This window comes from Dermacentor variabilis, chromosome 4 (assembly GCF_050947875.1).
Source record: "Dermacentor variabilis isolate Ectoservices chromosome 4, ASM5094787v1, whole genome shotgun sequence".
Taxonomy (NCBI): domain Eukaryota; kingdom Metazoa; phylum Arthropoda; class Arachnida; order Ixodida; family Ixodidae; genus Dermacentor; species Dermacentor variabilis.
Genome location: NC_134571.1, coordinates 224252092 through 224270494, shown reverse-complemented (window position 1 = coordinate 224270494; position 18403 = coordinate 224252092). Strand labels below are relative to the sequence as shown.

Genomic DNA, 18403 nt, shown 5'->3' with positions numbered 1-18403 from the left:
GAAAAAACACACGTGTGGGTGGCTCTGATGAGCCGGCCGTAAGGCCGAGCTTTCCCTAGTTTCATGTAACCGTCATCGTTTAAGATAAGACAACGAAACTCTACCCCAGGAGTGAAAGGAAAGAATTTGCTTTCAGCTATAACCACATCGTTGTAATCAGAAGGCAAGTGCGTGTGTTTCCCGGTGCTTTGATTAATACCCGAGGCGGTCGTAATAAGCTTATACATAAGGTAGGACTCGCAAATTTCCCGGTCGCGGTGTGAGCGAAAGTCTGATTTGAATATTGTCGCTTTTAAGATATTGAAAGAGTACCCGGCAAGGTTGGCATGTTTGAATACGGGAAGGTTCGAAGGAGATTTTGCGTGTCACCTGTGGTTAATAAATCGTACCCGGAAAAGTGCCTCCCGCCCGCCAATGCACTGTTCGTTACAAATAGTGCATTCAAGAAGCTAGACAACATTGGCGGTGTCACATGCAGTTTCCTTCCATTTGAGCAGAGAAGTTGGCCGCGGTGCTGAGTGCTTTCTGTGTATTCCTCATGTGAGGAAAAACCTTGCTACGTGATCTGTTTCAAGGCACGCAGCCTGTGCTAGGGCTAGGATTTATGGCTGACTTGGTCAAAGTATCGCGTAAATTTTCATTTTTCTTACACACGACGCGCAGTGGTTTCCTGGATATCAGCTTAAGCCGATCACTTTGAGCAAATATGTTATGGTGCACTCTAAGAATAGCTGAAGCCTTTGTCAGAAACAGACGCAGTGCGGGTAAGGGTTCGATTTGTGCATTGTTCACTATCAGGTGGTTTAGCTCTAAATATGTCGGCAAGGTTGAGCTTGCGAGATCTAGTTACAGCATCATCAATTATCTAGTCCAGGTATTTCTGTCCCAGAAGGACGCCTTTGATTAGCGCACAATTAGCACTGAAATCTATTCGAACAAAGAATATTTCAGTGATGATTGTCCATACAGTAGACTCCCTTTAAAACGAACTCGAAATGACCATGAAAGTTTGTTCCTCTTATCAGAAGAGCATCTAATCAGAAGAATACTTGGCAACATGACCAGGCGCATTCAGCTATCTTGTTTCAAAACAGTAATTGAGGTTGACTTAAAAGCGGGGAAAAGTGACATAAAAAAGATTTATGTAGCTGAACTTAACAGAAAATTATTTTCCAGTGGTACTCTTGCATGGTTTCAGCCAGTCCGTGACGGACGTTTGGTGCGTCTGTGCAAATCGTCGAGCAGCCACACACGATGTCATCTCACTTAATGACCTTAAAAATTCTTTCCGTGCCTTCGCGCTGCTTCAAAATGTTGACTAAGGAGTTAAAGCAGGCATTTGTGCCTCACAGGTAATTGGTGCAGGCTCGGAGCAGGCGTAAGTACGAAGAAGCGCGATGAGCGCGTGGCAAAGCAACGCAACCTAGAGGAAAGCCTAGGTAACGTAGAGCGAAATAGGGAAGCAAAAATGAGGCGAAGCGTTGCGGAGGAGCGCTGGGTTGAGCTCCTCTGGCAGTTACCACAGGTTTCGTTTGCGATACGGACGTACAGGGATTGTGTAGTGATAACATTGTCCTCACGCGGCGAACGCTGTGTATGCGAGTGCAAGCGTTTGATGGTGAGCCTACGATGGCGGCTAAATCTAGCATGCGCAAAGGAGGAAATAGGGCAGGGAGCGCGCCACCTTCGGTGGCGCGCCTGGCACCAGGGAGGGGAGGGGGGTGCTGTGGTAGGAAGATGGGGGGCCAGGCCTCAAACACACAGGGAAGGCACAATGAACACAGAGAGGCTTTAATGACACGGGGACGGAACTAGGATAACGTACACGATAACACACGCACAGTTCCCTTCATGAGTGTCTGTCGCTTAGGTATAGTCACGCTCAGCATCAATGTAGGAAGGCATCCGATAGTGCGTCGGTATCACACACTCACGGCACGAAGAGGCGCAAAGATGGATCTGGAGCAGCGAGTGGCGCTGGAGGCCGGGGCGGATGCCCGGCACACGACGAGCCACTCGCGCGACAGCTGGGTCGGGACGTCTGCCCGCCACAGGGTGGACCGCTCCGAAGGCTTAGCTGCACCGGAACTTGTCGGCGTCGGATGCTCGCCCAGCAGTGGAGCAGGCCCGTTGAAGCCCAAGGACAGCCGGGCCTGTTCTGCCAGCACACCCAGGAACACCGGCCTTGGGTAGATGACAGCTCGGCTCGTTCGGAAGGCCAGCCCAGGCAGCTCAGGCAGTTCGCATGGCTGCCGCCTCCGCCCAGACACCGGCCCTTCTCTGCCTCTTCGTCCGTCGCCGCCCCACAGCAGTCACGCGCATTCGGCCGCGCCATTCAAATAGTCCAAATCCTATCACAGTGTTGTACTTCGGCCGCGCGCGGTCGCGCGGGTTTTATCTTGAATGCGATATACTTTGGTGGTTCATTCTAGATGGCGCGATGGCTCGTAGCATAGCGTGCGCTGTGTTATCGTCGCTGAGTTTGCATTGAAGCCGTAGGCAGTGCGAAGGTCACTTCGCTCGCTCCTACGGCCGCGATTCCTTACGCCAGGGAGCGTCCGCGGTTATCGAGTGTCTTGTGCTCATGTTTGCCTGTGTGTGCTTACAGCATGCTTGTTTAGACAGTAAGCGAATGTTTACAAGGGGGCGTTCTACGCCAGCAGCTGCTGCGTATGGCGCGGCAGCGCGAGCCCGGCCTTGAATACGATCTGCGATGCGGACAACCTTGATGCACCGAGGGACGATAGCTTCGTGTGCGCTGTGGCACCCAGGCGCTTGCGTGTCACCCGCGTCCACGAAGTGAAACGCCACTGTCTCTTTTTGTTTTTCCTCCTGTTTTCGCCTCTGTCGACGGGCGATGAGTGCAGCAGGCCTCCAGTAGTGTGCCTCGATGAGCGCGCGCGCGTAATGCGAAGACGTTTGTATCCCACCAGCGGCCAGTTGTTCTTCACCCACTTTCCTTTCCCTTAATATATATATATATATATATATATATATATATATATATATATATATATATATATATATATATATATATATATATATATATATATATGTGTGTGTGTGTGTGTGTGTGTGTGTGTGTGAAAAGTAATTATGAATGATGAAGATGATAGGAGAAGGATGTGTGTGTGGGTGTACACAAAACGCCCACGATGTGGCAATTCTACAGCCGTGCGTCGAAGTGCAAAACAAACACTCCTTGTTAACACAGGTTCGCACAAGAAGCCAGTGCTCAGGAATGTCTGGAAAATGCGTAGCGCATGCGAGTCAACCAGTCGAGCGTCTTCAGCGCAAACCCGGATCTACAGCCAGTCCAGTATGCAGTACACAAATATTAACGCCGCGGTAGCAATTTCAGGAACCAGCGTCAGCGGACGTCCTCAGCGCTAACATGCTATACCATGGCTAAGCGCGACAAACTATTTTTATGCGTTCTTATTTTTTTACAGAGTGTACAAAGTGTACTCGGACCTCAGATAGGCTTTATCGAAGTCATGTGCAAAGGGCGTACAACAATGTTTCCTGCAGCAGATCGACAGGATAAAGCATGCCGTGTGTCCACTCAGGAGCACTGCAGAACTTGTGAAACGCTTTCTAAAGGGGCAAGGAATCCGGCTTGTTTAAATCAAAGTTGAAATAAACAAAAAGAGAAAAGGTTGGCTGTTACACCCTGTGTATATAAGTTAACCCATGGATTAACCAATGTTGCCAATAGATAGGGCGTTAAAACAGTCTTGTCGGCTCCAGAAAACCTGTCAGCGATTTTCCCACTCATTAGAAGGAAACACGAGCAGCGTGATGATAGACAAAGTGAGTGCGATGTCAAGCACTTGCCAACGGATCTATCTTCTGGTATTATTGTTTGTCATTGTCCTCTCGCATGTGAAAAATTACATGCCGACCGGGTGGCAGGTGCCGCAGTGTTCGATTAAGAGGATACAATGAGACGTTAAAGAAGTCTACTCCATCGCAACTAGCGTTGCACTGTCTCACATTGGCGGCTCACGGTTGTTTCTGGATATGGAGGTTCCTTCTAAACGCAAGTGCCAAGCGATTCGCGAGGTCATCGAAGCTTGCCACATTATTCGAATGGGAGAGGCATGCGCCAGCCAGCCTTCGATTTCATTGTCGGACAAGGAACAATTTTCTGAGCACGTGCGCTCATCCGACATGACATGAGGATCGCTTTGCGTTTGAGGCTTTACTTTTTGTACACGAATGGCGGAAACGCATGCACTGCGCCCGAGGATCATACGCTCGATTTGGTCCGGACTGTTCATATGGTATTGCCACCTTGTTTCACCGGCGCTATAACGTGGCTGTAACATTCTCTTCCAAGTTATATTTAAAAGAAAAAGAACCTGCGAAAAGCAGTACATGCGGCCACATTGTGTACTAAGTGGCCGTGCGGTCAGCTAGTAGGAAAAGGGCCAATGTAACTAGCCAGCCAAGCGGCACAATAGCTCAACCACAAAGCACCGGCATCGGCTAACGCTACGACAACAAAAAATATCATGCAGAACTTGCCAAGATTACCGATTAGTCTATCCTCTACAAGCTACCCAATAATATAAAGGAAAATCAAATAGGCAATTTTTCATTCCGGGTCCAAACTTTTCAACCGCGCTGCTCCTCCTTTCCCCGTCAAACAAACTGAATCCTAATGTCATCACTGTGGCATTCTTGACAGCGAGCTACGTTGGGTTTGCCGTACAGAAATCCCTCGCTCTCGCAGGGACGGGAGCATTTTCAAAGTTGGGTCTATAGGGCGCTTACACAAATGCGCCGTCCGCGCCCCAAGCTTCTAAGAGAAAAAATTAAATCTTAAGCACGTCTTTGAAAAAGTGCGAATGCTACCGTACGTCACTTTAGGCGAGTATGTTGAAGCGCGCTAGAAATGTAGGGAAGAGTAACCACGTGTTTCATATATCAGTAACTCGCGTGCCGGTTCGTTAACGCGGAATAAAATATTAGCAAAGTTAACATGACACCATCCCCCCTTCCCAGAACCATATATGGCCAGTCGTTGGCCTATCTTTTAGCTGGAATGCTGTGGAACAACATTCCACGAAAAAATTAAACAAGCGAAAATATATATCACATGTGTTAAGAACTACAATGTTCAGCAGTTATCAAAGCAATAGTCCAGAGATAAGCATTTTATAAGCACGCCTATTATCTATATGTGCTTCATAATGACATGGTGCAACGAACATAGGAGATGAGGACACGTACTGGCCGGTTTCAGCAACAGAGCGCAGAGACGTCGTCTCCCAATCTCCGCCGGGCCGACTCACGAGATGAAGCCCGCTCCCATCCTTTGTCGTCGACATAGGAGACACGCGGCAACATGTATTTTTTTTTTGTGCTTGCATACGTGCAAATGTGTTTTCTCCACCATCCCTCATTTCCTGATATTTTATTTATTTATTTTCGGAATGTAGGTAGATTTGTGAGCGAGTTTTAGTTTTCGAATTGACTGCTGTTGATTGCTCTTTGTTATGCTGCATGGTCTCTCCTATATAATTCCCTACTGTTTATTTCTCAGAGGTTGTTAAACTGTATACGCAATGTTTCCTTAATTACCTAGATTGTTGCTAATTGTTTTGATGTGAATGGCTCCATTACAAGCTCTTCGGGATTCAGATTACATGAACGCTTGTATATCTATTTGTATATTGTTTTAAACATACACAAATAAGTAAATCAATAAATAAACAATTAGTTTTTCGCGTGCGCATTAGCTAAAAAAAGTTTGCCCAAACCGTAGTGCGGAGGATTCCGCTCCTCCAGCCAAAATTTTTTTTTTAATGTTACATAAAGCACCACGTGTGATTGCGGTCGTGGGGACATCTATAGAAACATTTGAGTGCATCATGGCGGAGCTTTTTAGCAAGCAGGCGCCCTATAACGTAAAACTATTCCAATATGTTTTTATTCCGATTTCCCGACGTCAAATTCGCGTAACCGCCGAAGAAACCACCGGCCGGTCATCCGCAGGGTTGTCTGGACAGACCAATCAATCTCCTCGTTCGTAGGAGGTCATTTTTGTTTGCTTGAAAAACGAATAACATCGCCTACACTGACGCGGCTTGCCTTATCTAATTGGCTGATAAGAGGCGAGGATCACGCTCAAGTGGAGAGGGATTCGATGGGGATGAGCCATTATGCTGAAAATCGATAACCGGATGAAGAAGCTGGTGCCGGCGTCTGCGATTGATCCGCTTTCCCTTACTTAGCGTGCGGTGGCTGTTCGAAAATCGCGGTGGCATGCAAGGGCAGCTTAAGAATGACGCTAAAACGGATCCTCAGGAAAGAAAAGTTGTCAGAACGAGGTCGTAAACGTGCCGAAAATGCTCGAAAACGTTACACGGCCACGCATAAAGCTTTGTTATACGCAAATAAACCAATGCTCTCCGGCAGACGCAAGTAGCCAGTGTTTGAGTGACCGGCGGCAGCTATCTTTTGTTCTTGTCGGAACGGGGCAGCCTGCGGCTATTCAGAAGAAAATTAAGGTCTGTTCGGCATATTAATGCATCCTTAAAGCGAATACGTCACTTTGACGGGGTGAGTTTTCGCGGTTTTGTGACGTCGCGTGACAGGCAGCTGGTGAAGTGGGTGCAGCCCGGAAACTTTTGACCAATTGCTGAGAGCTAGTGGCGAAAAGCGTCGAATGAGAAACAAGCATTTTTCTTTAGTTCAGTGAAATCATGCATAATAACTGTCCAAGACCTCGTCAGGCTTTCTCGCCTTTAGACTTTGCCTCCCGCAGGGAAATTTTGTATTCTTCCTGCAAAATAAACATGTTTGATTTGATTTGATTTGATATCAGATGGGGAGCTACCACGGTTTTCGTGGCGTCGCGTGACAGACAGGCGAAGTGGGGGTGGTTCCAAAAGTTTTTGACCAATCGCGGAAGGCTGATTGCAGAATTGGAGTAGAAAAGTTTGGAAAAGCTTTAATGTATAGCGCTCCAGATTTCGCACTCGACGGCGAAGCCTGATTATTGACCAGTTCTCGTAATGGAAATTAGAACTTTCCTTTGAAACAATTAGGTATCCAAGACAGCATAAGGCTTTCGATATTTTCGCAAGCACTAACACGGGCGCAGCGCTGGCGCATGAAAACTACACGTTGCGCTGACCAGAAACGCCTTGCAGATGAGCAGTCCCAGTTAGATGAAGCTTTCACGTTAATAGACTTCACTTTCTAATTCAAAGAATCACATCACTGCTTACAATGTCTTGCTTACTAGAACGATTGTACAAATTGTTCGTATCTGTTTTTAACTTTCCGCTCTTTTCCCACCTTTCTCTGTCTTAGAATATATATTTGTGTAGCGCTTTTTGTGTGGCAAAGAGAGGAAGCCCACACTCACTCTGCTTCTGCAACATCCAGCTGCCGGTGGTCCTGACTTGTCTGCAACCCATAATGAAGGTCGGGGGGGGGGTTACAGAAATACACACGCGCGCATGGAGGGACGTGTATGTATGTATGTATGTATGTATGTATGTATGTATGTATGTATGTATGTATGTATGTATGTATGTATGTATGTATGTATGTATGTATGTATGTATGTATGTATGTATGTATGTATGTATGTATGTATGTATGTGAGGTTTGGAAAATCTCTTGAGGTCCCAAATCCCTTCCCTCGCTCTCCAGCCACTTGAAACATCTGGCTTTCTTAAGCTTGTAATGCGAAGCTTTCATTTTTGTGCCGATTCTGACAGCTAGAACAACAGCAAATGGGGAAGCCACGTCAGTATTATGCCTTGAGGAGTCGTAAGAACATTGTTGCTATACCTTCCTATCAAATCACACTATCATGTCTTGTGTCGCCTATAGTCGCACTGTATATGTCTCACCAAACCAAGAGCACCTACATGACTCCATCACAAAAGCATTTAGCGCTACTTTTGGTCCCCGCGAGAAGAAGACTGAACCCTCAACACATGGTAATTCAACGTAGTCTGCAACACTATCAGCGAAAAACTCAGTGCCGCTCTCTGTACAGCGCATTTACATCTTCGCTCTGAATTTAGTGCTCAATTGCCCTTGCACAAGTTAATGCATTCGGTGAACAACCCACAGCACGTGTGTCCCATGCACCATGGCAAATGCTTGGTGCTGCCGAGATGTCGGTTTCCCTTCCAACGCCCCATATGTACAGAGCCAGCAATGGCCTTTGAAGACGCGTAAAAAGGAGAAGTATTCAAGCTATTAAACTGGGAAGGCTCAGGAGTAAAGATCGACGGCGAATATCTCAGCAACCTTGAGTTTGCCGATGACATTCAGTTCTATTACGCAACAATGCAGACGAGTTACAACAAATGATTTATGACCTTAACAAAGAGAGTGTGAGAGTGAGGTTGAAGATTATTATGCAGAAGACAAAGATAATGATGAATTGCCGGGCAAAGGAACAAGCGTTCACGATCACCAGTCAGCCTCTAGAGTCTGCGATGGAGTACGTTTACCTAGGTCAATTAATCACAGGGAATCGCAGGGAATAATAATGGGTTAGATCGCATACGGCAGACATTCTCAGCTCATGAGTGGAAGCTTACTGCTATCATTGAAATGGAAGGTGTGAAATCAGTGCATTTTACTGGTGCTGACATATGGGGCAGAGACTTGGAAGTGACTGACAAAGAACCTTGAGAACAAGTTAAGGACCGCACAAAGAGCGATGGAACGAAAATTGCTAGGCATAACGTTAAGAGACAGAAAGAGAGCGGTTTGGAGCAGACAGCAAACGGTTATAGCCGATATTCTAATTGATATGAAGACAAAAAGAAAATGAAGCTGGGCAGGTCATGTAATGCGCTGGTTAGATCACCGTTGAACCATTAGGGTTACAGGAATGGGTACCAAGAGAAGAGAAACGTAGTCCAGGACGGCAGAAGATAAGTTGAAGCGATGAAATTAGGAAATTCGCGGGCGCTAGTTGGAATCGGTTGGCGCAGGACACGGGTGATTAGAGATCGCAGGGAGAGCCCCTCGTCCTGCAGTGGACATAAAACAGGATGATGATGATGATGACGATGATGATGATGATGATGATGATGATGATGATGATGATGAAGTTATATTGAGGGACTTCAGACTAGTGACTAGCCGGGCTTGTTGCTACGAAAAAATACTTCCAACAGCCCAAAAACAGGACGCATGTGCCCATTTTCCGTGTCCCGTTTTTGCGTTGTTTTCTGAAGTATGTCTTATATAAAGGCGAAAGCCTTAGATGGCTCATGGGTCGAAAAGAATGACCGTCTAGCGTTATGGCACCAAAAATTCAATGGCACCAGAATGGCTGGGAGTCGCACCCACAACCTTTGGTGAGAGTCGAAGCCACGGTCTTTGGTGTTAATTAAGGCGAAGTTACTTAAGGCACTCGAACACACGACCTTTGGTGGGAGTTGAACACACAACAGTTGGTGTTAATTAGGGCGAAGTTAATTAAGACACAATTAATTAAGGTGTAATTAAGGCACTTGAACCGACAAACAGTGGTGGGAGTCGAACCTACGAGCTTTAAATTTTGTCGTAGTTTTCTTCTCATGAACCATGTAATCCTTCCGCATTCGAATAATAACAGAGAAAAATGTAATAGGAATAAAAACGCATTGGAATGAGTATGTCAAGTAACAATATGTCAAGTAGTTTACTGAATGTCGCGTGAGGACACAGGCCTTGATCATCTTTAGCGCATGCTAAAGTGACTGTCAACTGTTGCAACTGCCATTGGCAACAATCGTTGCTTAAACTTGGCTTACACACCTGCCCTTGCAGACGACTAACGTGCTGGGCTTCGAGATCGTCGGGGGAGGCGCCAACGAAGTGCTCCCCCCGCCAACTCCGACGAGCTCCACAAGCAGGCGGCGGCCAAGCAGCACAAGCAGCCGAGCGACCAGCACCCGGCCCCAGTACCCGACCGGACTGGTCACTGTGCTCGGAGGAACGCACGTACACCGGTGAGCTTGAGAACGGGCAAGGTTCTTGCGATGGCGCAGAAAAAGCACTCAAATACGTGCGTCACTCTGGGCTTGAATGCTGCGCGTGCTTTAACAGGGTTACCTAGCGTAGGGATGGTCAATCAATGTTTTTGTTCAACAATTAATCGTTCATCATTTTAGCCTTTAATCGATTATTCGCATTCGATGCATGTTTCTTTTATCGATTAACCTATTATTCGACATTTTCGCCGGGGGACTCTTTTAACAAGGTTGAAACACAGTTATCTATTTCTGTAGGACCATACTTTAATATTTGAGAGGTGGAACCAAGTTTGAAACACAAGCGTATAAACGCTCGATAAAGGATAACCTTTAGTATTTTAATGAATAACCATAGTTGGCACCAGTGGCTTTTGTTGAGATGAACAATGTATGCTATGAAATGACTCTCAATGCAGAACGAAACAAGGAACGTGACTCTAGGGAATCTGTGTGTAGTAAAGTTAAACAAGAAATAAAAAATGACACGATTGATAGTTAAGCCCGACTGAAATATGCATGACATTGCATTATGTACAGGGAAAATAAAATTACTAGTTTAATATTTTAAACCGTATTATCTTTTCTCAAGAGTGAATGAATGTCAAAAAGCTGGTTGGGTGAAAGTGACGCCTTCTTGGAATTGCCACACAACCAGCCTGCGAGAACAAATGCTCGGACGCTGTCGGCGACTCCAGGAGGCGTTACTCGTTTTGCAGAACATTATCCCACAATATATCGGCAGTAACGTCTGTGGTGTTTCCAGAAGCAAAATATACATATTCTGAACTTGTATACCGAGGCTAAAAACTGTTAAGCTACCTGCTCATTGTACCTTGCTATAAAAACGAACAAGATTTTCGTTAGTGACCCGGGGTGAGTCTTTTTCTGTGTATTAGGCTCATCCTTGTGGTAAGGGCCTCGTGACTGGCGCGCAGTTCGCGGTGTTCTAGGCAGGGCTTGGGAACGCCGCCCACAGAGGTGGTCAAAAGCGGTGAAACGTGAGAAGTGAATAACAACCAATGGGACCAAGTTGAGTTTCTTCCAGCAGGTTTGCAAAGCTCGGCGAGGTTTTCTTTTCGCAAAGTCAGTGGTGTTTTTGTAAATGCCTGAAATGGAAGCGGATTGAACCACTTACAATAGAATCTAGTGGTGTGACCAGCGTTCGAAGCGTATGGCGTTGTGCACAGGTCGAACACTGCAACGCTGGAAAGTGCGCTGTTTGCAACTGCTTCTAAATTTCTGGCGAGTAAATAAACGGACACCGCGTTAAACGAGAAAACAGCATCTTCCGCTTGCAACGCTTACCTAACGCAAGCTATGAAAACGATATGTCGCCTCCCGGCCTAACGTATGTCATGACCAAGTTCAGACCTTTTGAGGTAGTTATCATTCGTGCTACGGGGCCTGTAGACAAAAGTCCACTGGCGAAAATATTCCTGCCGCTTAAAGCATTCAGTAACGCTAATTATGGGGCAGAAAACTGTAACAGAAAACAAAATGAAGCTTAAGCGTGCATCACTGTGATTTATCAAAGCACCTGCCTAAACAAAGTACACTCAGCAGTTTGGAACATCAGCAAGATATTTAAAACATAAAAACAAAGCAATGGACTGCTCGCCGGCAAGAAAGAAGCCGCTCCGAGTGCAGTGCTTCGAACAAAGCTGTGTTCGCTTCTTCCTAGTCGCTCTCTGGTGCGCGTCGTCTGCTTTTCTTTTCCGGAAACGATGGAATGCCACGTTGCTGTCTTTCCGGCGCGTTGACACGCATACACAACGAAAGTGGTTCGACACGCGTCTTCCTTTTTCATTTATTTCCGGGCTCGTGCGCGGCGGCACCGCGACGACTTGAGCGCACTCAGCGCACGCCGTTATTTGACGCGTTTTGTCGCTGCGGTCCTGTACCTGGGTCGGCTGTGTCTCGGCGCGGCCACTACGTGGCGAGTGTTGATTTGGAGTCGCAGCCTGTTATGAGTAACTACGTAAATGAAAACAAAAAAACGAAATCGGGGAAGAATTTATTTATGATAACTCAAAGGGATGCTCTTTTCGAAGCGAGGTCAGAATGCCTAAGAACGGGCATAGCTATAATGCGAGGTACGAGGAAGGAGGAGCATGTGCTTGCTGCCGTAAACTATGGAAGCGATGGAGCATGTTTTATTAGAATGTTATGATATCTGCCCAGTGGTTGGTTTAGGCTCCTCTGGCCTCCTTGAAGCCCTTGGTTTCAGAGACAGCAGACGGAAAGTAAGCATGTCCGCAATAGAGATTAGTTAGATGCGATTGGAAATTTGGAGGCAGAAAAGCATGAAGACCGCAAAAACGCAGGCGTCCAAAAACAAAGTTCCCAATAGTTGTTAAGAAACCATAATGCTGGGCGTTTTTAGGGGGGTTTTCTTAAAGATACGTAGAACATCTGGCAAAGTCATATACCAAGAGCTTGATGGCACAACCAATTACCCCGTTTCAAAGGGGACGCTCATCGCCTCCATCCATCGGTCCATTCATCAATCTATCCACCGCGACATCAACGCCATCGCTATGTGAAACACATGCTTTAAACTGGCGCGTATGGTGGGCCACGTCTTTAGTGGACTGGGAGTGGCACGACGATCAACGACTGAGTTGCTACACTATGCCTTAAATTGCGAGGACATTTCAAGCCTCCGGTTTCGTGTGGCGTAGTGGCGTGTGCGATGTGGGGGAAGAGATGGGAAGCGCTCGGCTCGGCATCAGTCGGGACTCGAAAGAACAGTCGACAGTCGCTCTACTGCAGTCGCACAGTCACCGCTTGTGCGCCACCATTCCAGTACAATTTCGAAATTTTCGCGTCACCACTGCCAAACTCTCGAAAACAATTAATCGAATAGGTCTAATCGATTAAGCCATTAAATGAAAGGTACACATCAATAAAGAATAATAGTTTTGCGCGATACGTTTAATAAGTTACTCTACTAAACATTAATCAATATTACCAACCCTAATGGCGCATACTAGAAGTCCTCCGCCTCCTCATCCTACTACTACTACTACTACTACTACTACTACTACTACTACTACTACTACTACTACTAATAATAATAATAATAATAATAATAATAATAATTCCATTGTAGGGAAGAAGAATGGTACTAGAAAATCCCGTCACCGTCGCGTGTCTCGGAACCAGGAGAACATCTGCACGCTAGCAAGCTTTGACGCCACTGCGTATCGCACGGCCAGTCCGCCGATCCAGCTGAGCTATCGTTGCTGCTGCTGTGTTTCTGGATGTCGCTCGACGAGCCCAATAAACCTCGTCACATTTGGTGGAGGTGCTGGGTACGCCTTGAAACCTGAAACTTCCAAGCAGGACTCTGCCATTCATTCCGGTCATGGCGGAAGACCCGTCACCGCGTCCAACGGTCGCGATGCGTGCTGTGGCCTTTTCGGGTACATTGCTTAGGCGTCACCGGGCCACTTTCAGCGGGCTGGGCGACCATGACGTGGAGGACTGACCCATCTGATATTGAAGGGTGAGCAACCAAAATAAGTGGGACGAAGCTACGAAACCGAACAGCGGCATAGTCTACCTGAGCAACCGCAACCGCGAAACTCATCTATCGAATTGGGTGGCTTTCAAGACTAACTTCACATAGGTGTTTAAGCGGCGTGCAGCCAGCAAGCTTCGCGCCGAGAACTCTTTGCGAGAACGAGCGCAGCAGTGCGGTGAGATATTTGCTAGTTATGTCGAGGATCTCGTGGATTTCTGCGAGCGTGTCGATGCGTCAATATCGAAAAGCGACAAGAGCGGCGATATTTTAAAAGAAGTTGACGACGACGCCTTTCGGATGCTGTTGGCAAAGAATCGCAACACTGTACATCGACACGTGTACTTATCTTTATCGGGCGACCACGTTTCGCCGCCTAACAAATGTTATCGCACAGCGCGGGACGCGCCTGCATATATCCGAAGTTTCTGGAAAGTTATCGATGCTTCTATCGCTGTCTGTTGTCGCCGAACCTTGCGTTATCTGATTTCATCGCCAGACTGGAATGGTGTAGAACTTTGGGGAAGGCACGCGGGTCCCAATGATTAGTCTGGAACATTCGACGACTGCTGTATAAAAGCCGACGCGCCTGACCCGTTGATCAGATTTTCGACGATCGCCGACTGTGTTCGCCGCTCTCGTTGTGCTTTAAGTTTGGCCTGTTTTGTGGGCACAGGTCCGCCCAATAAAAGCAAGTTTTGTCTTTCACAGTATTGCTACTGTGTTCTTTAACGTCACTACCACGTGACATCTGGTGGAGGTGCTTGTGCGTTCGTGTACCGAATGCCCCCGCAAAGCCGCGGTCCAAGCCCGAAGCCCGAGGACAAAACCAACATCGCCCAAGATCAGCGTAGTAGCCGCCGACTGCAAGGACAGCCCCCCGAGCACGGACTTCTACCTGAGACGAGCAGGAAGATTGCCACCAAGTCCACCCCTATGGCAGCCCCAGCGTCCCCCGTCGTGCTACAGCAGCCCAGGGAGCCCCCGACGTGCCGCGGTTCAACATTCGAGGACCCGGAAACCTGGCTCGAAACGTATGAGAGGGTCGCTGCATTTAACAGCTGGAACAGCGACGACAAACTGCGACATGTCTTCTTCGCATTGGAAGACGCTGCCAGGACGTGGTTCCAGAACAGAGAAGCCACCTTAACAACCTGGGACGTTTTCCGAAGCGGCTTCCTGCAGACATTCACAAGCGTCGTACGCCGAGAACGAGCCCAAGCACTACTAGAAACCCGAGTGCAGCTGCCTCATGAGACCACCGCGATTTTTACAGAAGAAATGAGCCGCCTATTCCGCCACGCCGACCCGGAAATGTCGGAGGAAAAGAAATTCCGGCTACTGATGCGTGGTGTAAAGCAGGAACGTTTATCCGGGATGGTAAAAAGCCCACCGAAGACTGTCGACGAGTTTCTTCGCGAGGCCACTAGCATCGAGAAGACACTGGAAATGCGGAACCGGCAATTCAACCGCCGCACGAATTCGACAAGCTACGCCGGAGTTCAGTCACTGGCCACCAATGACCTGCGCGAGACTAGCCGAGCGGTCGTGCCGGAGGAGCTACAGAAGCTGTTCCCGTCATCACAGCCTCAAGTGGCTTCGATTGCCGACGTCGCACGTGAGGAGTTCCAACAACAACTCGGAGTATTCCCTGAATCGCCGCAGCCTCAGCCGCAAACGATGACAAACGGTGTTGTAGCCCGCCGTCACGTTCCCCCTCCGCGCCCACGGCAGGGCCCAGTGACGACACAGTGCCGTCGTCCACCACCACCCCCGCCGCCAGCACGCGAACCCGTCAACTCACGCGGCATTCCAAGGAAGATCGACGTTTGAAGCGCCCCCGACCACCGTCCGCTTTGCTATCACTGCGGAGAAGCCGGGCACATCTACCGCCGATGCACATACCGGGAGATGGGATTCAGAGGGTTCGCCGTTAACGCGCCGCGACCACAGATTGGCCAACGACCTCGCGATATCGCCGGCTACCTCGCCGCCAATCTGTGGAGCCCTCGACGACCGTCCCGTTCGCCGTCACCCGGCCGCTACTTGTCGCCGCAGCGCCGTCCATACATTGGCCCAGCACGGGGCCGCTCTGCGAGCCCATATCCGGAAAACTAAAAGCAGCAACCAGTGGAGGTGCGGTTGCTGTTCGTCGAGCTGACGAAGATCCTCCGCCACCGACGAACAGGACAAAAAGGCCATCTAAGCGACATAATAACGAGACGCCACAATCCCGACGAAATCAGGAAGCCAAGACTACAGCGACGAGAGACGACTTGACGACGCGACGTTCAACACGACGCAGCCGTGATCCGACGCCAAGACTTAACTGCAACGCCAGACAAAGAACGACCGACCTCGAGGCGCTTTTGGACGGCCACGCAGTTACCGCCTTAGTGGACACAGGGGCTTATTACTCCGTAATGAGTGGACACATCGCCGCCCAGTTGAAGAAAGTTAAGACCGCATGGGAAGGCCCTCAAATTCGGACCGCTGGAGAACACCTCATCACGCCGACTGGAATCTACACGGCAAGAATAACCATTCATGACCGGACTTACCCTGCCACCTTTGTCATCCTCCAACAGTGTTCACGAGACGTCACTCTCGGCATGGACTTCCTGGACCAACACGGCGCAATCATCGACCTGAAGTCAAAGTCAATAACGCTCTCGGAAGATAAAGCGATGCCGCCGGAGAGCCCTCGTAGTCACCACGCCTTGAGTGTGCTCGAAGATCCAGTGAGCATCCCGCCTCGCTCCATCATTGTTATTTTCGTCGGCACCGAAACACCCGCTGACGTAGAAGGCGTCATCGAAGGCGACCGACGTCTACTGCTAGACCCTAAAATTTGCGTCGCAAGAGGGATCGCTCGACTGCATGGAGGGAAAACTGAAGTGTTGCTGACAAACTTCAGCCAGGAGTTCAAGCACATCAACAAGGGCAGGACGATTGCGTACATCGAGGAAATTCTGGAAGCCGGTAATGCGTTTGTCCTCTTGGATTCTGCCGCATCTACCCCGACGACCATGGTTGCCGAACCAGACTACGAAATTAATCCAAGTCTCCCCGTCATTAAGCAACGGCAGCTCAGAAGTCTGCTCCGACGATACAAAGGCTGCTTTTCGACGACATCGAGGATTCGACGAACACCAGTCGCCAAGCATCCCTTAATCACCGAGGAGTGCGCTCGACCACTCCGCCAGAGCCCTTACCGAGTTTCGCCGCGAGAACGTGAAGCTATAAGAGAACAAGTCGACGAAATGCTGCGCGACGACATCACCCAGCCGTCGAAAAGCCCGTGGGCATCCCCTGTTGTCCTGTTGAAGAAAAAGGACGGAACCCTACGTTTCTGCGTCGATTATCGTCGGCTGCACAAGATCACGAAGAAGGACGTATACCCCCTCCCACGGATAGACGACTCATTGGATCGGCTCTGCAACGCTAAATACTTCTCGTCGAAGGACCTCAAGTCTGGCGATTGGCAAATAGAAGTCGACGAAAGAGATCGCGAAAAGACGGCCTTCATCCCCCCAGACGGCCTCTACGAGTTCAAGGTTATGCCATTTGGACTGTGCTCGGCACCTGCAACGTTCCGACGCGTGATGGACACGGTGTTAGCAGGATTGAAGTGGCAGACCTGTCTCGTTTGCTTGGATGACGTCGTTGTCTTCGCCGGAAATTTCGACGATCACCTTATGCGGCTTGCAACAGTACTAGAGGCCATCAAGTCATCAGGGCTCACTTTGAAGTCAGCAAAGTGCCGCTTCGCTTACGATGAGCTTATGTTCCTAGGTCATGTCATCAACTCTGGAGTCCGTCCCGACCCTCAGAAGACAGCTGCCATCGCAAAGTTCCCGCAGCCCATCGACAAGAAGGCAGTGCGTAGATTTCTTGGCATGTGTGCCTACTACAGGCGATTTGTCAAGGAGTTTTCACGCATCGCTGAGCCGCTAACGCATCTAACCAAATCTGATGTCGAGATCAAGTGGGAAACGCCGCAGGCCGACGCATTTCAAGAACTCAAACGACGCATGCAGTCGCCGCCCGTACTCGCGCAATTCGACGAGCACGCCGATACCGAAATACACACTGACGCCAGTAGCCTAGGCCTCGGTGCCGTCCTAGTCCAGAGAAAAGATGGACATGAACACGTGAAAGCCTACGCTAGGCGGTCGTTGTCAAAAGCGGAAGGCAATTATTCTACAACCGAAAAGGAATTCCTCGCCATCGTTTGGGCTACAGCGAAATTTCGCCCTTACCTATATGGCAGGCCATTCAAAGTGGTCAGCGACCATCAGGCGTTGTGTTGGCTAGCTAGCTTAAAGAACCCTCAGGACGGCTGGCATGGTGGAACGTCAGACTACAAGAATACGACATCACTGTAACATACAAGTCCGGACGAAAACACTCAGATGCCGTTTGCGTATAACGCGCCCCCATTGACCCGCCGCCGCAAGATGACGAGGATGACGACGCCTTCCTTAGAATAATTAGCGCGGAAGACTTCGCCGAACAGCGACGAGGAGACCCGGAGCTAAGAGCCCTAGTCGAGCATTTGGACGGGCATACCGACGTTGTCCCTAGGGAAATTAAGCGTGTACTGTCTTCGTTCACGCTTCAAAACAACCTACTCGTGAAGAACTTCTCACCAGTCCGCGCCAACTACCTTCTTGTTGTTCCGTCGGCGCTGCGTCCAGAAGTACTGCACGCCCTACATGACGATCCGACCGCTGGGCACCTCGGTTTCTCCCGGACGCTATCGAGGATACAAGAAAGGTATTACTGGCCCCACCTAACTGCCGATGTCGCCCGTTACGTCAAGACATGCCGAGGCTGTCAGCGACGCAAGACACCACCGACAAGGCCAGCGGGA

At 48.9% G+C, this 18403-nt stretch overlaps 1 protein-coding gene across 2 annotated transcripts in view; it reads left to right on the top strand.

Moving 5' to 3' along the window:
- The window catches only part of LOC142580131 (uncharacterized), a 462133-nt gene that overhangs the window by 315490 nt on the left and 128240 nt on the right, over positions 1 to 18403 (top strand). For both annotated transcript variants that reach the window (XM_075690951.1, XM_075690952.1), the window contains exon 3: positions 9799 to 9980. In XM_075690951.1, the coding sequence (XP_075547066.1) occupies positions 9799 to 9980 (182 nt within the window). The remainder of the gene's footprint in view (positions 1 to 9798; positions 9981 to 18403) is intronic.